Raw genomic sequence first — 24475 nt, 5'->3', positions numbered from 1 at the left:
TTACCACGTGTGATGTTTCAAGTGCATCCTGTCATTACTTAATGTGTAGTGTGACATATTGGGCTGGGAATGTCACGATATCGCCATACTTATTGCGATTCTCATGATTCCAAATGCATTGCGATTTGATGTTCCAAACGTATTACTTCACCATACTGTAGGTCTGCTGCAGAGGGACGAGAGCCATGAGAACAAATTCTGATCAGTCATGGAAATAAAAGTTCTGAAAACAAATTGGCTCACTCTTTAAAAAGAATATTGTGCACAAGCAATGAAGGAAAAATACTGGAGCTTTGGTGCATGTACAGCCTACTAGCAATATACACTACCGATCACTTAGAAATGTCCTTGTTTTTTAAAGAAAAACGAAATCTTTTTTTTTTTTTTTCCATTTTTAAAATAACATCAAATTGATCAGAAATACAGTGTAGACATTGTTAATGTTGTAAATGACTATTGAACTTGAGGCGTCTGTGTCAAACTAGACACTAATATACTTGTCCTCTTGCTCAGTTGTGCACCGGGGCCTCCCACTCCTTTCTATTCTGGTCAGAGCCAGTTTGTGCTGTTCTGTGAAAGGAGTAGTACACAGCGTTGTACGAGATCTTCAGTTTCTTGGATATTTCTTGCATGGAATAGCCTTCATTTCTCAGAACAAGTATAGACTGATGAGTTTCAGAAGAAAGTTCTTTGTTTCTGGCCATTTTGAGCCTGTAATCGAAACCACAAATGCTGATGCTCCAGATACTCAACTAGTCTAAAGAAGGCCTGTTTTATTTTTAAGTGACCCCAAACTTTTGAATGGTAGTGTATTTGACTATTTTTAACATTTTGATTGAATCCGTCATCTTCCAAAAATATGATCTGAAGAGTGAGGGGAATCTAATTTGATTGGTCCTCAACTCACTGCTCAAACTTCAGTCAGGATAAAGTGGAGCTAGCCTGCCCCGGAGTAGGTTAGAGCTGGTGGCGTTGCCATGGAAATTTACCTGGCTAAAAGGTGAGCCACCTTCGTGTCGACTGTTATTTTGAGTTGAACATGGAATTGACCTAAGTTAGCTCGCTAACTCTTCTTCCTCCAGCTTCATAGTACACCCTTCAGTTCTTCCTGAGCGAGTCAATTGTTACCTAGGCCTTGCTTGATATGATTGGCCTTATCTTTGGAACAGCTGGTATGTGACTCAGACTCCAACAGATTTCAAAGTACTGGGTTAGGGTTACTGTTTGTAATGGTCTCAGTCCTGGGTGGTTCGCCTTTTTGTCATGGTCTTAAGGCACACACACAGTGCACCTAATGTGGATTTAGTATTCGTCTGCTGATAATTCAGTGCACTGTGTTTTAGGGATCACCTACTGTAGACGTATGACTTCCCACAATTTATGTGATTCTACATGTAAAATCGGTGTGCACTTTGTTCGCAAATTACTTTCAGAGGTGTTAATTACTCTCTGCCAGCAAACGCTATTGGTATGTCTGAGCCTTAATTCCTCAGCGGCTCACCGTTCGTCATGGTCTACTGACACACAATGAACACAAGCTCTTGCTTGCCGCAAAACCTTAGTAATTGATTCAGAATGGAGACTCATTGCTTTCTGTTTCTAGCTATCTATAGCTAGATACTGTAGGTATTACTAGTCTGTCTTTGCTCTCTCCTTTCCATTTCTTGTTCCCATTACTCTGTTCTTCTCCTCCTCTCCTACTCTTTCTGATGCATCAGGAATTTCACTCCCCCTGTTGAACTTTGGTCGAAGCAGAATGTTCCTCCAGGATAGGCTATGTTTTATTCTTAGTGTAATCTGAGTTTAGGAGCAGAGGTTATGGTTTGGAGTGAATGTTTGTCCTCAGTGAGAGGCTTGTACTGGTATTAAGCCTACTCTTATTTAACCTAATAACGGCGTGGACCACCATTAGCGCTAGGGCTGGGAATTGCCAGGGACCTCACAATACGATATTATCTCGGTAGTTTGGGGCCGATATGTATTGCTGCTGTTTCGATTCTTTTGTATTGTATTTTGACACTGATTTTTGTGGTTTGTTGTTCTGAACATATCGCTGCTGCAGAGGGACAAGGGAGAGCAATGAGAAATTAAGTTTTGATAGTCATGGAAATAAAAGTGCTGAAAACAAATTGGCTCCCTGCTGGAGAACAAGCTATGGAGGAGAAATGCTGGATTTTAATACGATGTTGTCAAAATGATACAATATGTTTTCAATAATATCCTGACTTTATTTATGCTTTTTTTAAATTTTATTTTACATGGTTTATTCCCCTTCACTAATTAGCTCTAGGGCTGCAAATTATGTAATAATGCATTTTAAAAATAAAGTTTTTTTGATTTTGCTATTTTTATTTAGATCAAACACTTTGGTGAACTGTTGGGATCATAGAAATGAAATGTGTATTCCAATTCATGATTGGTGGTGTTTGGCATGACAACTAATGAAAAGGCCAGGTACAGTAGAAGTTGTAACATGGTAGGAACCAAAGTGTTGTTTGGATTTCTCGGGACCATTCTTACTTTTTCAATGTCATTTTTTTGCCGCCTCTTGCGATATTAAAATTAGCTAACTTGTGCAGCCGTAATTATCTCCATGAAAAGCTGGCTCACTATTGTTATATTGTCTGATTTCTTAATGACATTTTTGTCTTCCTCCATAGAGTTTGTGTTAAGAAGTCGACTCAGGAACGATTGGCCTTGAAGATCCTCATTGATCGTCCCAAGGCCAGAAATGAGGTTTGAACCATTGTTTTGGTTTTATGATCGTCTTTTGTTCGCGTTGTCCTCTGCACTGTTATGTTTCTTCTGTTTGGTCTGTTTTGTCTGCTGTGTTGTCTTGGTTTACATCCCAAATGGCATCCTATTCCCTATAAAGTGCACAGATTTCGACCAGGGCCCATAGCGCTCTGCTCAAATATAGTGCACTATATAGGGTTTAATTTGGGACATAAGATGCAGTCCAATATTTTGGCACCCTTGCATGAAACACTGTTTCTTAAATAATACATTTTTTTTTTTTTAAATCACAACTCTACAGGACCAACATTAAAACAGGAATTACAATTTTTTTTTTACTTCAAAGTAAATGATGGCCTTGACTAAGTTAAGTTCTTGTTTACTGTGTCATTTCTCACATGTGGTAAGTTGCAGGTGCCTACATGGTAAAAATAGCCATTCAACCAGTTTTGAAAAGAACTGAACATTCTGCTCCCTTGCACTCAATTGTATAGTCACTCAGCCACTAAATGTCATCACCAGCCCACTACTTACTATTAGATAAAGAACCTCGGCAGAGTAGTGAACTACATGCGTTTCAGTGAGTAATTTAATTAATTTCTGCTGTAGTCTGGTGGTAGTTGAACTTGTTCGTGTTTTCAGTAGTTAATTACTTTTTTTGTAGTGTTGTAGCTAACTACTGGAACTACATACTACATTTTTTGCTTAAATACAATATGGTTGAAGTAGACAAGACTGTTCCTGATTTTATTTTTTTCGGCATCAGACATGTCTTATTCTCACATGAAAACTAGGCTTGGTCGATTTATACCATACACCTGGGTATTTCGAAATACCTTGGTATTTTTTGGGTAGGGGATACCCCTGCTGGGGTGTATGCATTGCTACTGCTTAGAACTATACGTTAAGTATAGCTGTAAGATATCTAAGATGTGTCAAATTATATTCAGCTCAGGGCTCCAGCTATGCGTTTGGTTTTCTAACTTGCTAGCCAAGTGGCTAGATGTTAAGATTCTTGGTTACAGCAGAGACATTCAGTCCTCTCCTGGATCAAGATCCCTGTTGCAAAATAATTTTGTGCGTCGTCATCCCCTCAAAATGTCATATTGTTTAAAAAAATAAATGCGCCCCTTGTGTGCACATTCGATAATACTGTGTACTATATATGGTACAGAGACTGTATGAAAATCTGCATACCGCCCATCCCTACTTGAAACATAGTGACTCCAGAGTGAGCTGTTCTTGCAATTCTCCATCTGACATAACTAAAATCGGATATCGTAATTTTTCACGAAGTTGTTTGGATGTAGGGAACTACTTTTTCAAATCAACTTTAGTTAAAAAAAAATGTTTCTTAAGGATAGCTTTAGTGTAGCTTCTTCCAGTGTGAAGTAATTGGAATCTTGGTAAGCTATATATTTTCAGAGTAGCTTCCCCAACACTGCACCTCGGCTACCTGCAGTTGTCCAGCTGTGTGAGGTGCAGTTGAAACGAGCTGCACCCATCACAGCAGCAGAGCGTCCCATCAGTGCAACGTGCCCTTGTCAGCTCTGAAGGGCTACTTGGCCGATCTCTTTCTGCAAGGAATGCTGAAAAAAAGAGTGTCTCTGTAGTTTTGCCGATGGTTATCTGTTCTGTTTGTGTGTATCAATCATGAAAGACTGTCTGCCTCTGCCTAGCCAGACGTGGTCAGTGTCACCAGGCGTGTTTTAACTCTTTGTTCTGTCCGTGATGATTCAGGTGCGGCTTCACATGATGTGTGCCACACACCCCAACATCGTGCAGATTATGGAGGTGTATGCCAACAGTGTGCAGTTTCCTCACGAATCCACTCCAAGGTGAGGAGGAGCAAGTCCACTGTACCAGCACATACAACACGTCATTGACGGGATCACCTAAAAACCTGGGAATGCCACTGTCATATTGCTACATACAGTATTAATGCTTGTGCACCTTGTGTACTTTTACTAAAGTGATGGGATATCAGTTCTTGCCCACAACAGTTAACCCTTATTGAGTCTTGAGTTAATCCTCGTTCGAGTCATAGACCAAATGGCACAGTTCTAAGCTATCTTGTACTGTATGTATACCATTTCAAGCCAACCCCATTGCTATTTCATATAGAGGGTTAGCTACTGATCATAGCATTTTTGTGTTAGATTTCGTCTGATCTGATATCCCGCAGCTGTGTCCTTGGAATGATTAATGTGAATGTCAGAAGCTTGATTTCAAATGTTTCTTATTATAATTCTGGCTTCTCTAACCAATGCAGAGATTTAGATCATTACTGAGACGTGGTTTTAAAAAAGTCTGCCTGTCTCTGAATGGATATGTTTTTAGATCTGACATTCATGTAATCTGTTCCTTATAACTGTTAGCTCTGAGGGTATTGTTAATAATAATAATAAATAACGTGAGCTGGCGCACACCCAGATAATTATGTAGAGGTGCTGACCAGCGGCGAAAAACTACAAGCTATAAAAACAAAGTTACACACTCGATACATGAACTCCCAGTCATTTATTTTATATAGCTTGTAGCAATAATAATATGCCTATAGAATTGAATTCCACTGTTTTCACTGAAACTGTCTGAAGAGCCCACTCAGTGCCATTGGCTCCAATGTAAATGTCACTGACATGTCTACCTCAGATCAGCCTCATAATAGCACTAAAAACATATGAGCAACCCAGAAAAGGACAAAACGTAGCCAATATTAACATATGTAGCCTGAGAAACATGGTTCATGAAATTGACAACTTAGTAACATCAGAAAACATTAATATTTGCCATCTCTGAATCACACTTCATTCTGTGATGATGATGTAGCTATACATGGTTATAGCATGTACAGGAAAGATAGGAATGGAGATGTTGCTATATACACTATTTGACCAAAAGTATGTGGACACCTGCTCGTTAAACATATCATTGTAAAATGATGTGTGTTTAATATGGAGTTGGTCCCCGCTTTACTGCTATAACAGCCTCTACTCTTCTGTGAAGGCTTTCCACTAGATGTTGGGACATTTGCTGCGGGGACTTGGTTCTATTCAACCACAAGTATTATTTAGGTCAGGCACTGATGTTGGGCGATTTAGGGTTGGCTCGCAGTCGGCATTCCAATTCATCCCGTAGGTGTTTGCTGGGGTTGAGGTCAGGGCTCTGTGCAGCCCAGTCAAATTCTTCCACACCGATCTTGACTAACCATTTTTATATGGACCTCGCTTTGTGCTCTGTGGCGTTGTCATGCAGAAACAGGAAAGGGCCTTCCCCAATATTGTTGCCACCCATTTGGAAGCACAGAATCATCTAGAATATAACTGTGCTGTAGCGTTCAGATTTCCCTTCACTGGAACTAAGGGGCCTGAACCATGAAAAACAGCCCCGTTATTACTCCTCTACCAAACTGTACAGTTGGCACTATGCATTGGGGCAGGTAGGGTACTCCTGGCATCTGCCAAATCCAGATTAGTCAGTCGGACTGCCAGATGGTGAAGTGTGATTCATCACTCCAGAGAACGGGTTTCCACTGCTCCAATGGCAGGGAGCGTTACACCACTGCAGCCGGCGCTTGGCATTGCTCATGGTGTTCTTAGGCTTGTGTGTGGCTGCTCGACCATGGAAACCCATTTCATGAAGCTCCTGACAAACAGTTATTGTGCTGACGTTGCTTTCAGTTTGGAACTCGGTAGTGAGTGTTGCAACCAAGGACAGACTATTGTTACGTGCTTCAGCACTCGGCTGTTCCGTTCTGTGAGCTTGTGTGGCCTAACACTTTGTGGCTGAGCCATTTGTTGCTCCTAAACGTTTCCACTTCACAATAGCAGCACTTATAGTTGACCTGGGGCAGATCTAGCAGGGCAGACATTTGATGAACTGACTTATTGGAAAGGTGGCATTCTAGGACTTTCAAAAATGAATTGCTGATGTGGCTATCATAAAGAACTACAGATGTTGATCTGGACGAGACTGCCATATTGATGCAAAGGTAAGAATCTGGATTTATTATCTAATGTTGGGTAAGTGTAGTAATGAATAAATTGGCAAAATGTATTTTAAATTGACAATTCTGTGAATGGTCTTGCACAAGTTAAATTTACACTACCTGTTAGCAAAGGTGTCAGCTAGAGATGACATGTAGGAGCTTGCAGGGATTTGTTTTCCATTATGTTTACTTTGATGGTAACTAGTATTTTTCGAATTGGAGTAAATGGAGTGGACTATATTGATCCATTTTTACACGGTTTTCAAAACATCACTCCAGGGTAAGCCTACACGAGGAACAGCCCTTATTTTAAGTGTTTCTAAAATCCCCTATGGGGAAAAATGATTGGAACCATTTCCCTGCTTGACCGCTAGGTTTTATGGGTATTATGACACCACTGTGGGGCTCTATTCCTGTTAGGCTGAGAGATGATGTGGAAGTAATATGGCTACAGGGTCCTCTGCCTCACCTAAAGCCTTTTCTCATAGACTGAGTGCTAAATGTCAGTATTTGGACATATGAAGAAAGCACTATTAATCATTGCTAGGATACTAATCTCTTGATATTGTTGTTGATAGCGTACCATATTTTGAAGCAAAACATTAAGCCTGGTTTTTTTGTTGCGTAAAACAACTTTATATTTTAGTTTGTGGTTATTCATATGAACTAGGCTCATGAGCCATTTATAAACTTGTGACATCCTTCTGAAACCAAGGGTCTACCATTGTGGTGTTTTTCAAATGAAGGAGTTGGCCTTTAATTTGACAATTTAACTTGGTATTCAGTATCTGATACCACGTTGAAAATGGTCAAATTAAAGACCAAGTCCTTCATTTGTAAAACACCATTTCTCGATAATGTATGTGATATCAACAGAGGTATGTTTTCTGAGTGACCTAAATATTGTCTGGTTGTTTAGAAAGCTCTCCACTCAAACAAGCTGTAACCTGAACCAGATAGCAGTCAACCTACCAGGGTTTTTACAAACCCAAAAGGACAAAATCATCCATGTGTAATGACCACGTCTTTACTAACGCGGTATCCACACCCATTTGGATCTATTGATCATAATATAACGGCCATATCTAGAGAAACAACCTGTACAACCTGATGCCACACTTGAAGCATTTTATGAATGATCCCGTGTGGATCAGTTGGTAGAGCATGGTGTTTGCAACGCCAGGGTTGTGGGTTCGATTCCCACGGGGGACCAGTACGGAGAATTTTTTTTTTTTAATGAAATGTATGCATTCACTACTGTAAGTCGCTCTGGATAAGAGCGTCTGCTAAATGACTAAAATGTAATGAAATTGCATCTCCCGGTTGCTGGTTGGCATGTGCCCATCAGGAAACTTGTTAGAACTGCCAAATCCCCATGGATAGATTATGAATTGAAAAGCTGTATGGCTGATGGGGATGAGGCAAAGGGAAATAAGTCTGACAACACAGAAAATTGGCCAACATACAGTAAATTGAGAACACCTAAATAAACTATACTATGGAACCAAAGATAAGGATGATCTCTGGAGTACCTTAAATGAAATTCTAGGCCTTCATTGAGGCAGATGGCTTGTTCGTGACAAAACCCTTTGATATTGCCAACCATTTTAATAAATTTTATTGTTGACAAGATTTGCAAAAATAGGCATGACATGGAAACACCGAGCCTTCATATTCATGCATATCGGACCAAATAATGAAAGACTAGCACTAGTTTAGAGTTCTGTAAAGTTGGTGTGGAAGAGTTGATTATATATATATATTTTTGCTATCTATAAGTAAGGACAAGTCACCTGGTACTGATGACCTGGATGGTAAATTGCTGAGGTTGTTAGCGCAATACATTGCCACTCCTGTTTGCTAGATGTTCAATTGAAGACGGTATGCCCTGGAGTGAGCCAAAGCTCATTCCGATGCCCAAGAATAGTAAAGCACCCTTAAATGGTTCAAACATCCAACGAATCCGCCTGTTGCCGGGACTTAGCCAACTTTTGGAAGAAATGGTGTTTGACCAAATGCAACGTTATTTTACAGAAAACAAATTGTATTATGTTTTTTTTTGTCTTGTTGTTTCTTGTGTGGCCCCAGGAAGGAGATCTTAATAAAATGCTACTAACTAATGGAACAACCAAATTCAAGCTTTACCCCAAATTTGAGTAGATGACAACTGTTTTCCCACATTCATTCCTTGTCTACATCTCTTTTGGTCTTTCCCTCTATCAGAGAGAGGTTACTGATCGTCATGGAGATGATGGAGGGAGGTGAGCTGTTCCACAGGATCAGTCAGCACAAACACTTCACAGAGAAGATGGCCAGCCAGGTCACTAAACAGGTACACCTTCTGCCTGTCTAGTGAAAACACAAGTGTCCCGTATTCCATACGGTACATGGTGAACTTGTTTCAACCAGAGCCCTGTAGGTGCACCCCATAGGGAATAGGGTGCCATTTGCGACACGTAGAAGATTTATGCATTCAAACAGGGCATTTTCCTCTGCATTGCTGCTCCTCCTCCCAGGCTTCCTAATGCACACATACATTAATTACATGGCTTCCTGGTGTAGTTGAGCCTCTCTGTGTTGTCCTTTATCCTCCGTCAGATCGGCCAGGCGCTGGAACACTGTCACTCACTGAATATTGCACACCGAGACCTGAAACCAGAGAACCTGCTCTTCAAGGATAACTCCCTGGTGAGGAAATAGATGGGCTGATGGTGAAGCGCGCACACACACTGCTCTTCATACAGGTGTCTAGTAATAGGCTGAAACAAGCTTGTTGCAAGAGGAGAATCCCTTAAACATTTACACAAATCCTATTTGAGAATGCTCATATGCTCATCCCTCTTTCTGGTCTGTCGTTATCCCTTTCATGTTCAAGGATGCACCGGTGAAGTTGTGCGATTTTGGATTTGCCAAAATCGACCAGGGGGACTTGATGACCCCACAGTTCACGCCTTACTACGTTGCACCTCAGGTACGGATGGGTGCTCTCCTCAGATTTGACACCAAGTTGGTGAGTATTCTATTGACATTTTTGGATGAAATGGTTCAATCAGTCTTCTCCTCACTCTAGGTACTTGAGGCTCAAAGGCGACACCAGAAGGAAAAGTCTGGAATAATACCTACCTCACCCACCCCCTATACTTATAACAAGGTGAGCCACTACCCCCCCCCTACACTTATAACAAGGTGAGCCACTACCCCCCCCCCTACACTTATAAGCCACTACCCCCCCTACACTTATAACAAGGTGAGCCACTACCCCCCCCCTACACTTATAACAAGGTGAGCCACTACCCCCCCTACACTTTTAACAAGGTGAGCCACTACCCCCCCTACACTTATAACAAGGTGAGCCACTACCCCCCCTACACTTATAACAAGGTGAGCCACTACCCCCCCTACACTTATAACAAGGTGAGCCACTACCCCCCCCCTACACTTATAACAAGGTGAGCCACTACCCCCCCCCTACACTTATAACAAGGTGAGCCACTACCACCCCCCTACACTTATAACAAGGTGAGCCACTACCCCCCCTACACTTATAACAAGGTGAGCCACTACCCCCCCAAAACACACTTATAACAAGGTGAGCCACTACCCCCCTACACTTATAACAAGGTGAGCCACTACCCCCCCCTACACTTATAACAAGGTGAGCCACTACCCCCCCTACACTTATAACAAGGTGAGCCACTATTTCCCCCCCCTACACTGATAACAAGGTGAGCCACTACCCCCCCCTACACTTATAACAAGGTGAGCCACTACCCCCCCCTACACTTATAACAAGGTGAGCCACTACCCCCCCCCCTACACTTATAACAAGGTGAGCCACTACCCCCCCTACACTTATAACAAGGTGAGCCACTACCCCCCCCCTACACTTATAACAAGGTGAGCCACTACCCCCCCCCTACACTTATAACAAGGTGAGCCACTACCCCCCCCCTACACTTATAACAAGGTGAGCCACTACCCCCCCCTACACTTATAACAAGGTGAGCCACTACCCCCCCTACACTTATAACAAGGTGAGCCACTACCCCCCCTACACTTATAACAAGGTGAGCCACTACCCCCCCTACACTTATAACAAGGTGAGCCACTACCCCCCCTACACTTATAACAAGGTGAGCCACTACCCCCCCCTACACTTATAACAAGGTGAGCCACTACCCCCCCTACACTTATAACAAGGTGAGCCACTACCCCCCCCTACACTTATAACAAGGTGAGCCACTACCCCCCCTACACTTATAACAAGGTGAGCCACTACCCCCCCTACACTTATAACAAGGTGAGCCACTATCCCCCCCCTACACTTATAACAAGGTGAGCCACTATCCCCCCCGTACACTTATAACAAGGTGAGCCACTACCCCCCCTCTACACTTATAACAAGGTGAGCCACTACCCCCCTCTACACTTATAACAAGGTGAGCCACTACCCCCCCCCACACTTATAACAAGGTGAGCCACTACCCCCCCCACACTTATAACAAGGTGAGCCACTACCCCCCCACACTTATAACAAGGTGAGCCACTACCCCCCCCTAGACTTATAACAAGGTGAGCCACTACCCCCCCTAGACTTATAACAAGGTGAGCCACTACCCCCCCCTACACTTATAACAAGGTGAGCCACTACCCCCCCCTACACTTATAACAAGGTGAGCCACTACCCCCCCCACACTTATAACAAGGTGAGCCACTACCCCCCCCACACTTATAACAAGGTGAGCCACTACCCCCCCACACTTATAACAAGGTGAGCCACTACCCCCCCCACACTTATAACAAGGTGAGCCACTACCCCCCCTAGACTTATAACAAGGTGAGCCACTACCCCCCCACACTTATAACAAGGTGAGCCACTACCCCCCCTAGACTTATAACAAGGTGAGCCACTACCCCCCCCACACTTATAACAAGGTGAGCCACTACCCCCCCTACACTTATAACAAGGTGAGCCACTACCCCCCCCCACACTTATAACAAGGTGAGCCACTACCCCCCCCACACTTATAACAAGGTGAGCCACTACCCCCCCTACACTTATAACAAGGTGAGCCACTACCCCCCCCTACACTTATAACAAGGTGAGCCACTACCCCCCCTACACTTATAACAAGGTGAGCCACTACCCCCCCCCACACTTATAACAAGGTGAGCCACTACCCCCCCCTACACTTATAACAAGGTGAGCCACTACCCCCCCTACACTTATAACAAGGTGAGCCACTACCCCCCCCTACACTTATAACAAGGTGAGCCACTACCCCCCCACACTTATAACAAGGTGAGCCACTACCCCCCCTACACTTATAACAAGGTGAGCCACTACCCCCCCCCACACTTATAACAAGGTGAGCCACTACCCCCCCCTACACTTATAACAAGGTGAGCCACTACCCCCCCCCCACACTTATAACAAGGTGAGCCACTACCCCCCCCACACTTATAACAAGGTGAGCCACTACCCCCCCCACACTTATAACAAGGTGAGCCACTACCCCCCCCACACTTATAACAAGGTGAGCCACTACCCCCCCCACACTTATAACAAGGTGAGCCACTACCCCCCCCACACTTATAACAAGGTGAGCCACTACCCCCACACTTATAACAAGGTGAGCCACTACCCCCCTACACTTATAACAAGGTGAGCCACTACCCCCCCCACACTTATAACAAGGTGAGCCACTACCCCCCCCACACTTATAACAAGGTGAGCCACTACCCCCCCCCTACACTTATAACAAGGTGAGCCACTACCCCCCCTACACTTATAACAAGGTGAGCCACTATCCCCCCCTACACTTATAACAAGGTGAGCCACTATCCCCCCCCCACACTTATAACAAGGTGAGCCACTACCCCCCCTACACTTATAACAAGGTGAGCCACTATCCCCCCTACACTTATAACAAGGTGAGCCACTATCCCCCCTACACTTATAACAAGGTGAGCCACTACCCCCCCCCACACTTATAACAAGGTGAGCCACTACCCCCCCTACACTTATAACAAGGTGAGCCACTACCCCCCCCTACACTTATAACAAGGTGAGCCACTATCCCCCCTACACTTATAACAAGGTGAGCCACTACCCCCCCCCACACTTATAACAAGGTGAGCCACTACCCCCCCCCTACACTTATAACAAGGTGAGCCACTATCCCCCCCACACTTATAACAAGGTGAGCCACTACCCCCCACACACACTTATAACAAGGTGAGCCACTACCCCCCCCACACACACTTATAACAAGGTGAGCCACTACCCCCCCACACACACTTATAACAAGGTGAGCCACTACCCCCCCTACACTTATAACAAGGTGAGCCACTACCCCCCACACTTATAACAAGGTGAGCCACTACCCCCCACACACACACTTATAACAAGGTGAGCCACTACCCCCCCACACACACTTATAACAAGGTGAGCCACTACCCCCCCACACCACACTTATAACAAGGTGAGCCACTACCCCCACACACACTTATAACAAGGTGAGCCACTACCCCCCCCACACTTATAACAAGGTGAGCCACTACCCCCCCTACACTTATAACAAGGTGAGCCACTACCCCCCCCTACACTTATAACAAGGTGAGCCACTACCCCCCCTACACTTATAACAAGGTGAGCCACTACCCCCCCTACACTTATAACAAGGTGAGCCACTACCCCCCCCTACACTTATAACAAGGTGAGCCACTATCCCCCCCCCACACACTTATAACAAGGTGAGCCACTATCCCCCCCCACACACTTATAACAAGGTGAGCCACTACCCCCCCCACACTTATAACAAGGTGAGCCACTACCCCCCCTACACTTATAACAAGGTGAGCCACTACCCCCCCACACTTATAACAAGGTGAGCCACTACCCCCCCCCACACTTATAACAAGGTGAGCCACTACCCCCCACCCACACACTTATAACAAGGTGAGCCACTACCCCCCCCACACACACTTATAACAAGGTGAGCCACTACCCCCCCACACTTATAACAAGGTGAGCCACTACCCCCCACACTTATAACAAGGTGAGCCACTACCCCCCCACACTTATAACAAGGTGAGCCACTACCCCCCCCACACTTATAACAAGGTGAGCCACTACCCCCCCTACACTTATAACAAGGTGAGCCACTACCCCCCCACACTTATAACAAGGTGAGCCACTACCCCCCCCTACACTTATAACAAGGTGAGCCACTACCCCCCCCTACACTTATAACAAGGTGAGCCACTACCCCCCCCACACTTATAACAAGGTGAGCCACTACCCCCCCACACACTTATAACAAGGTGAGCCACTACCCCCCCCTACACTTATAACAAGGTGAGCCACTACCCCCCCACACTTATAACAAGGTGAGCCACTACCCCCCCCACACTTATAACAAGGTGAGCCACTACCCCCCCCCACACACTTATAACAAGGTGAGCCACTACCCCCCCCACACACACTTATAACAAGGTGAGCCACTACCCCCCCCACACACTTATAACAAGGTGAGCCACTACCCCCCCCCACACTTATAACAAGGTGAGCCACTACCCCCCCACACACACTTATAACAAGGTGAGCCACTACCCCCCACCACACTTATAACAAGGTGAGCCACTACCCCCCCCCTACACTTATAACAAGGTGAGCCACTACCCCCCCCACACTTATAACAAGGTGAGCCACTACCCCCCCCCACACTTATAACAAGGTGAGCCACTACCCCCCCTACACTTATAACAAGGTGAGCCACTACCCCCCCCACACTTATAACAAGGTGAGCCACTACCCCCCCTACACTTATAACAAGGTGAGCCACTACCCCCCCCCACACTTATAACAAGGTGAGCCACTACCCCCCCCACACTTATAACAAGGTGAGCCACTACCCCCCCCCACACTTATAACAAGGTGAGCCACTACCCCCCCCACACTTATAACAAGGTGAGCCACTACCCCCCCTACACTTATAACAAGGTGAGCCACTACCCCCCCCACACTTATAACAAGGTGAGCCACTACCCCCCCCTACACTTATAACAAGGTGAGCCACTACCCCCCCCCTACACTTATAACAAGGTGAGCCACTACCCCCCCCCCTACACTTATAACAAGGTGAGCCACTACCCCCCACACACACTTATAACAAGGTGAGCCACTACCCCCCCCACACTTATAACAAGGTGAGCCACTACCCCCCCTACACTTATAACAAGGTGAGCCACTACCCCCCCCCACACTTATAACAAGGTGAGCCACTACCCCCCCCCACACTTATAACAAGGTGAGCCACTACCCCCCCCCACACTTATAACAAGGTGAGCCACTACCCCCCCCCACACTTATAACAAGGTGAGCCACTACCCCCCCCACACTTATAACAAGGTGAGCCACTACCCCCCCTACACTTATAACAAGGTGAGCCACTACCCCCCCCCACACTTATAACAAGGTGAGCCACTACCCCCCCACACACACTTATAACAAGGTGAGCCACTACCCCCCCCCACACTTATAACAAGGTGAGCCACTACCCCCCCCCACACTTATAACAAGGTGAGCCACTACCCCCCCACACACACTTATAACAAGGTGAGCCACTACCCCCCCTACACTTATAACAAGGTGAGCCACTACCCCCCCCCTACACTTATAACAAGGTGAGCCACTACCCCCCCCCTACACTTATAACAAGGTGAGCCACTACCCCCCCCCACACTTATAACAAGGTGAGCCACTACCCCCCCCTACACTTATAACAAGGTGAGCCACTACCCCCCCCACACTTATAACAAGGTGAGCCACTACCCCCACCCCACACACTTATAACAAGGTGAGCCACTACCCCCCCCACACTTATAACAAGGTGAGCCACTACCCCCCCCACACTTATAACAAGGTGAGCCACTACCCCCCCCACACTTATAACAAGGTGAGCCACTACCCCCCACACACTTATAACAAGGTGAGCCACTACCCCCCTACACTTATAACAAGGTGAGCCACTACCCCCCCCTACACTTATAACAAGGTGAGCCACTACCCCCCCCTACACTTATAACAAGGTGAGCCACTACCCCCCCCCACACACTTATAACAAGGTGAGCCACTACCCCCCCCTACACTTATAACAAGGTGAGCCACTACCCCCCCCACACTTATAACAAGGTGAGCCACTACCCCCCCCCACACTTATAACAAGGTGAGCCACTACCCCCCCCTACACTTATAACAAGGTGAGCCACTACCCCCCCCTACACTTATAACAAGGTGAGCCACTACCCCCCCTACACTTATAACAAGGTGAGCCACTACCCCCCCCACACTTATAACAAGGTGAGCCACTACCCCCCCCTACACTTATAACAAGGTGAGCCACTACCCCCCCTACACTTATAACAAGGTGAGCCACTACCCCCCCCACACTTATAACAAGGTGAGCCACTACCCCCCCCTACACTTATAACAAGGTGAGCCACTACCCCCCCCCCACACTTATAACAAGGTGAGCCACTACCCCCCCCTACACTTATAACAAGGTGAGCCACTACCCCCCCTACACTTATAACAAGGTGAGCCACTACCCCCCCCTACACTTATAACAAGGTGAGCCACTACCCCCCCCTACACTTATAACAAGGTGAGCCACTACCCCCCCCCACACTTATAACAAGGTGAGCCACTACCCCCCCTACACTTATAACAAGGTGAGCCACTACCCCCCCCCTACACTTATAACAAGGTGAGCCACTACCCCCCCTACACTTATAACAAGGTGAGCCACTACCCCCCCCCACACTTATAACAAGGTGAGCCACTACCCCCCCCCACACTTATAACAAGGTGAGCCACTACCCCCCCACACACTTATAACAAGGTGAGCCACTACCCCCCCTACACTTATAACAAGGTGAGCCACTACCCCCCCCCACACTTATAACAAGGTGAGCCACTACCCCCCCCTACACTTATAACAAGGTGAGCCACTACCCCCCCCCTACACTTATAACAAGGTGAGCCACTACCCCCCCCCTACACTTATAACAAGGTGAGCCACTACCCCCCTACACTTATAACAAGGTGAGCCACTACCCCCCCCCCTACACTTATAACAAGGTGAGCCACTACCCCCCCCTACACTTATAACAAGGTGAGCCACTACCCCCCCCCACACTTATAACAAGGTGAGCCACTACCCCCCCCTACACTTATAACAAGGTGAGCCACTACCCCCCCCTACACTTATAACAAGGTGAGCCACTACCCCCCCCTACACTTATAACAAGGTGAGCCACTACCCCCCCCACACTTATAACAAGGTGAGCCACTACCCCCCCTACACTTATAACAAGGTGAGCCACTACCCCCCCCACACTTATAACAAGGTGAGCCACTACCCCCCCCTACACTTATAACAAGGTGAGCCACTACCCCCCCCACACACTTATAACAAGGTGAGCCACTACCCCCCCCTACACTTATAACAAGGTGAGCCACTACCCCCCCCACACTTATAACAAGGTGAGCCACTACCCCCCCCACACTTATAACAAGGTGAGCCACTACCCCCCCCACACTTATAACAAGGTGAGCCACTACCCCCCTACACTTATAACAAGGTGAGCCACTACCCCCCCCTACACTTATAACAAGGTGAGCCACTACCCCCCTACACTTATAACAAGGTGAGCCACTACCCCCCCTACACTTATAACAAGGTGAGCCACTACCCCCCCCCTACACTTATAACAAGGTGAGCCACTACCCCCCCCCACACTTATAACAAGGTGAGCCACTACCCCCCCCTACACTTATAACAAGGTGAGCCACTACCCCCCCCCACACTTATAACAAGGTGAGCCACTACCCCCCCCACACTTATAACAAGGTGAGCCACTACCCCCCCCACACTTATAACAAGGTGAGCCACTACCCCCCCCCACACTTATAACAAGGTGAGCCACTACCCCCCCTACACTTATAACAAGGTGAGCCACTACCCCCCCCCTACACTTATAACAAGGTGAGCCACTACCCCCCCTACACTTATAACAAGGTGAGCCACTACCCCCCCCTACACTTATAACAAGGTGAGCCACTACCCCCCCTACACTTATAACAAGGTGAGCCACTACCCCCCCCTACACTTATAACAAGGTGAGCCACTACCCCCCCCTACACTTATAACAAGGTGAGCCACTACCCCCCCCTACACTTATAACAAGGTGAGCCACTACCCCCCCCTACACTTATAACAAGGTGAGCCACTACCCCCCCTACACTTATAACAAGGTGAGCCACTACCCCCCCACACACTTATAACAAGGTGAGCCACTACCCCCCCCTACACTTATAACAAGGTGAGCCACTACCCCCCCTACACTTATAACAAGGTGAGCCACTACCCCCCCTACACTTATAACAAGGTGAGCCACTACCCCCCCCCACACTTATAACAAGGTGAGCCACTACCCCCCCCACACTTATAACAAGGTGAGCCACTACCCCCCCCCTACACTTATAACAAGGTGAGCCACTACCCCCCCACCTACACTTATAACAAGGTGAGCCACTACCCCCCCCCTACACTTATAACAAGGTGAGCCACTACCCCCCCCTACACTTATAACAAGGTGAGCCACTACCCCCCCCCTACACTTATAACAAGGTGAGCCACTACCCCCCCCTACACTTATAACAAGGTGAGCCACTACCCCCCCCCTACACTTATAACAAGGTGAGCCACTACCCCCCCTACACTTATAACAAGGTGAGCCACTACCCCCCCTACACTTATAACAAGGTGAGCCACTACCCCCCCCACACTTATAACAAGGTGAGCCACTACCCCCCTACACTTATAACAAGGTGAGCCACTACCCCCCCTACACTTATAACAAGGTGAGCCACTACCCCCCCCCTACACTTATAACAAGGTGAGCCACTACCCCCCCTACACTTATAACAAGGTGAGCCACTACCCCCCCCTACACTTATAACAAGGTGAGCCACTACCCCCCCCCTACACTTATAACAAGGTGAGCCACTACCCCCCCTACACTTATAACAAGGTGAGCCACTACCCCCCCCACACACTTATAACAAGGTGAGCCACTACCCCCCCCCTACACTTATAACAAGGTGAGCCACTACCCCCCCCCACACTTATAACAAGGTGAGCCACTACCCCCCCTACACTTATAACAAGGTGAGCCACTACCCCCCCTACACTTATAACAAGGTGAGCCACTACCCCCCCCCTACACTTATAACAAGGTGAGCCACTACCCCCCCCTACACTTATAACAAGGTGAGCCACTATCCCCCCCCCTACACTTATAACAAGGTGAGCCACTACCCCCCTACACTTATAACAAGGTGAGCCACTACCCCCCCTACACTTATAACAAGGTGAGCCACTACCCCCCCACCACACTTATAACAAGGTGAGCCACTACCCCCCTACACTTATAACAAGGTGAGCCACTACCCCCCCTACACTTATAACAAGGTGAGCCACTACCCCCCCCCCCCCACACTTATAACAAGGTGAGCCACTACCCCCCCTACACTTATAACAAGGTGAGCCACTACCCCCCCTACACTTATAACAAGGTGAGCCACTACCCCCCTACACTTATAACAAGGTGAGCCACTACCCCCCCCTACACTTATAACAAGGTGAGCCACTACCCCCCCCTACACTTATAACAAGGTGAGCCACTACCCCCCCCTACACTTATAACAAGGTGAGCCACTACCCCCCCCCACACACTTATAACAAGGTGAGCCACTACCCCCCTACACTTATAACAAGGTGAGCCACTACCCCCCCCCTACACTTATAACAAGGTGAGCCACTACCCCCCCCCCCACACTTATAACAAGGTGAGCCACTACCCCCCCCTACACTTATAACAAGGTGAGCCACTACCCCCCCCTACACTTATAACAAGGTGAGCCACTACCCCCCCCCTACACTTATAACAAGGTGAGCCACTACCCCCCCCTACACTTATAACAAGGTGAGCCACTACCCCCCCCTACACTTATAACAAGGTGAGCCACTACCCCCCCCCCCACACTTATAACAAGGTGAGCCACTACCCCCCCCTACACTTATAACAAGGTGAGCCACTACCCCCCTACACTTATAACAAGGTGAGCCACTACCCCCCCCTACACTTATAACAAGGTGAGCCACTACCCCCCCACACTTATAACAAGGTGAGCCACTACCCCCCCCTACACTTATAACAAGGTGAGCCACTACCCCCCCCCTACACTTATAACAAGGTGAGCCACTACCCCCCCCTACACTTATAACAAGGTGAGCCACTACCCCCCCCTACACTTATAACAAGGTGAGCCACTACCCCCCCCTACACTTATAACAAGGTGAGCCACTACCCCCCCCTACACTTATAACAAGGTGAGCCACTACCCCCCTACACTTATAACAAGGTGAGCCACTACCCCCCCTACACTTATAACAAGGTGAGCCACTACCCCCCCCTACACTTATAACAAGGTGAGCCACTACCCCCCCTACACTTATAACAAGGTGAGCCACTACCCCCCCTACACTTATAACAAGGTGAGCCACTACCCCCCCACACTTATAACAAGGTGAGCCACTACCCCCCCCCTACACTTATAACAAGGTGAGCCACTACCCCCCCCACACTTATAACAAGGTGAGCCACTACCCCCCCTACACTTATAACAAGGTGAGCCACTACCCCCCCCTACACTTATAACAAGGTGAGCCACTACCCCCCCCTACACTTATAACAAGGTGAGCCACTACCCCCCCCCTACACTTATAACAAGGTGAGCCACTACCCCCCCTACACTTATAACAAGGTGAGCCACTACCCCCCCCTACACTTATAACAAGGTGAGCCACTACCCCCCCCCACACTTATAACAAGGTGAGCCACTACCCCCCCCCTACACTTATAACAAGGTGAGCCACTACCCCCCCCTACACTTATAACAAGGTGAGCCACTACCCCCCCCCCATACACTTATAACAAGGTGAGCCACTACCCCCCCCCTACACTTATAACAAGGTGAGCCACTACCCCCCCTACACTTATAACAAGGTGAGCCACTACCCCCCCTACACTTATAACAAGGTGAGCCACTACCCCCCCCTACACTTATAACAAGGTGAGCCACTACCCCCCCTACACTTATAACAAGGTGAGCCACTACCCCCCCCCACACTTATAACAAGGTGAGCCACTACCCCCCCCACACTTATAACAAGGTGAGCCACTACCCCCCCTACACTTATAACAAGGTGAGCCACTACCCCCCCCTACACTTATAACAAGGTGAGCCACTACCCCCCCCTACACTTATAACAAGGTGAGCCACTACCCCCCTACACTTATAACAAGGTGAGCCACTACCCCCCCCTACACTTATAACAAGGTGAGCCACTACCCCCCCCTACACTTATAACAAGGTGAGCCACTACCCCCCCTACACTTATAACAAGGTGAGCCACTACCCCCCCACACACTTATAACAAGGTGAGCCACTACCCCCCACACACACTTATAACAAGGTGAGCCACTACCCCCCCCTACACTTATAACAAGGTGAGCCACTACCCCCCCCCTACACTTATAACAAGGTGAGCCACTACCCCCCCCCACACTTATAACAAGGTGAGCCACTACCCCCCCCTACACTTATAACAAGGTGAGCCACTACCCCCCCTACACTTATAACAAGGTGAGCCACTACCCCCCCTACACTTATAACAAGGTGAGCCACTACCCCCCCCTACACTTATAACAAGGTGAGCCACTACCCCCCCCACACTTATAACAAGGTGAGCCACTACCCCCCCCCCACACTTATAACAAGGTGAGCCACTACCCCCCCCTACACTTATAACAAGGTGAGCCACTACCCCCCCCCTACACTTATAACAAGGTGAGCCACTACCCCCCCTACACTTATAACAAGGTGAGCCACTACCCCCCCCTACACTTATAACAAGGTGAGCCACTACCCCCCCTACACTTATAACAAGGTGAGCCACTACCCCCCCCTACACTTATAACAAGGTGAGCCACTACCCCCCCTACACTTATAACAAGGTGAGCCACTACCCCCCCCCTACACTTATAACAAGGTGAGCCACTACCCCCCCCTACACTTATAACAAGGTGAGCCACTACCCCCCCCCACACTTATAACAAGGTGAGCCACTACCCCCCCCTACACTTATAACAAGGTGAGCCACTACCCCCCCCCTACACTTATAACAAGGTGAGCCACTACCCCCCCTACACTTATAACAAGGTGAGCCACTACCCCCCCCTACACTTATAACAAGGTGAGCCACTACCCCCCCTACACTTATAACAAGGTGAGCCACTACCCCCCCCACACACTTATAACAAGGTGAGCCACTACCCCCCCCTACACTTATAACAAGGTGAGCCACTACCCCCCCCTACACTTATAACAAGGTGAGCCACTACCCCCCCCCCTACACTTATAACAAGGTGAGCCACTACCCCCCCCTACACTTATAACAAGGTGAGCCACTACCCCCCCTACACTTATAACAAGGTGAGCCACTACCCCCCCCACACTTATAACAAGGTGAGCCACTACCCCCCCCACACTTATAACAAGGTGAGCCACTACCCCCCCCTACACTTATAACAAGGTGAGCCACTACCCCCCCCCTACACTTATAACAAGGTGAGCCACTACCCCCCCCCACACTTATAACAAGGTGAGCCACTACCCCCCCCTACACTTATAACAAGGTGAGCCACTACCCCCCCTACACTTATAACAAGGTGAGCCACTACCCCCCTACACTTATAACAAGGTGAGCCACTACCCCCCCTACACTTATAACAAGGTGAGCCACTACCCCCCCTACACTTATAACAAGGTGAGCCACTACCCCCCCCCTACACTTATAACAAGGTGAGCCACTACCCCCCCTACACTTATAACAAGGTGAGCCACTACCCCCCCTACACTTATAACAAGGTGAGCCACTACCCCCCCCTACACTTATAACAAGGTGAGCCACTACCCCCCCTACACTTATAACAAGGTGAGCCACTACCCCCCCTACACTTATAACAAGGTGAGCCACTACCCCCCCCTACACTTATAACAAGGTGAGCCACTACCCCCCCCACACTTATAACAAGGTGAGCCACTACCCCCCCTACACTTATAACAAGGTGAGCCACTACCCCCCCCCCCACACACTTATAACAAGGTGAGCCACTACCCCCCCTCACACTTATAACAAGGTGAGCCACTACCCCCCCCCACACACACTTATAACAAGGTGAGCCACTACCCCCCCTACACTTATAACAAGGTGAGCCACTACCCCCCCCTACACTTATAACAAGGTGAGCCACTACCCCCCCCTACACTTATAACAAGGTGAGCCACTACCCCCCCCCACACTTATAACAAGGTGAGCCACTACCCCCCCCTACACTTATAACAAGGTGAGCCACTACCCCCCCTACACTTATAACAAGGTGAGCCACTACCCCCCCCTACACTTATAACAAGGTGAGCCACTACCCCCCCTACACTTATAACAAGGTGAGCCACTACCCCCCCCCTACACTTATAACAAGGTGAGCCACTACCCCCCCCCTACACTTATAACAAGGTGAGCCACTACCCCCCCCCACACTTATAACAAGGTGAGCCACTACCCCCCCTACACTTATAACAAGGTGAGCCACTACCCCCCCCCTACACTTATAACAAGGTGAGCCACTACCCCCCCCTACACTTATAACAAGGTGAGCCACTACCCCCCCCACACTTATAACAAGGTGAGCCACTACCCCCCCCTACACTTATAACAAGGTGAGCCACTACCCCCCCACACTTATAACAAGGTGAGCCACTACCCCCCCCTACACTTATAACAAGGTGAGCCACTACCCCCCCTACACTTATAACAAGGTGAGCCACTACCCCCCCTACACTTATAACAAGGTGAGCCACTACCCCCCCCCCACACTTATAACAAGGTGAGCCACTACCCCCCCCTACACTTATAACAAGGTGAGCCACTACCCCCCCTACACTTATAACAAGGTGAGCCACTACCCCCCCCTACACTTATAACAAGGTGAGCCACTACCCCCCCCACACTTATAACAAGGTGAGCCACTACCCCCCCACACACTTATAACAAGGTGAGCCACTACCCCCCCCCACACACTTATAACAAGGTGAGCCACTACCCCCCCCCTACACTTATAACAAGGTGAGCCACTACCCCCCCTACACTTATAACAAGGTGAGCCACTACCCCCCCCTACACTTATAACAAGGTGAGCCACTACCCCCCCACACACTTATAACAAGGTGAGCCACTACCCCCCCCCTACACTTATAACAAGGTGAGCCACTACCCCCCCCTACACTTATAACAAGGTGAGCCACTACCCCCCCTACACTTATAACAAGGTGAGCCACTACCCCCCCCTACACTTATAACAAGGTGAGCCACTACCCCCCCCTACACTTATAACAAGGTGAGCCACTACCCCCCCCACACTTATAACAAGGTGAGCCACTACCCCCCCTACACTTATAACAAGGTGAGCCACTACCCCCCCCTACACTTATAACAAGGTGAGCCACTACCCCCCCCTACACTTATAACAAGGTGAGCCACTACCCCCCCTACACTTATA

General features: G+C 48.1%; 1 protein-coding gene across 3 annotated transcripts in view; it reads left to right on the top strand.

Annotated features, from left to right (window-relative positions):
* LOC106585854 (MAP kinase-activated protein kinase 5) overlaps positions 1-24475 on the top strand; it is a 49387-nt gene that overhangs the window by 7953 nt on the left and 16959 nt on the right. For 2 of the 3 annotated variants that reach the window (XM_014172555.2, XM_045706799.1), the window contains exons 3-8: positions 2661-2736; positions 4477-4574; positions 8948-9056; positions 9323-9412; positions 9600-9695; positions 9795-9875. In XM_014172555.2, the coding sequence (XP_014028030.2) occupies positions 2661-2736; positions 4477-4574; positions 8948-9056; positions 9323-9412; positions 9600-9695; positions 9795-9875 (550 nt within the window). Of the gene's footprint in view, positions 1-2660; positions 2737-4476; positions 4575-8947; positions 9057-9322; positions 9413-9599; positions 9735-9794; positions 9876-24475 lie in introns of all 3 variants that reach the window. The other variant, XM_045706800.1, reaches the window with a different exon arrangement.

The sequence above is a fragment of the Salmo salar genome, chromosome ssa24 (genome assembly GCF_905237065.1).
Source record: "Salmo salar chromosome ssa24, Ssal_v3.1, whole genome shotgun sequence".
NCBI lineage: Eukaryota > Metazoa > Chordata > Actinopteri > Salmoniformes > Salmonidae > Salmo > Salmo salar.
This window is presented reverse-complemented; position numbering and strand designations above follow the sequence as displayed.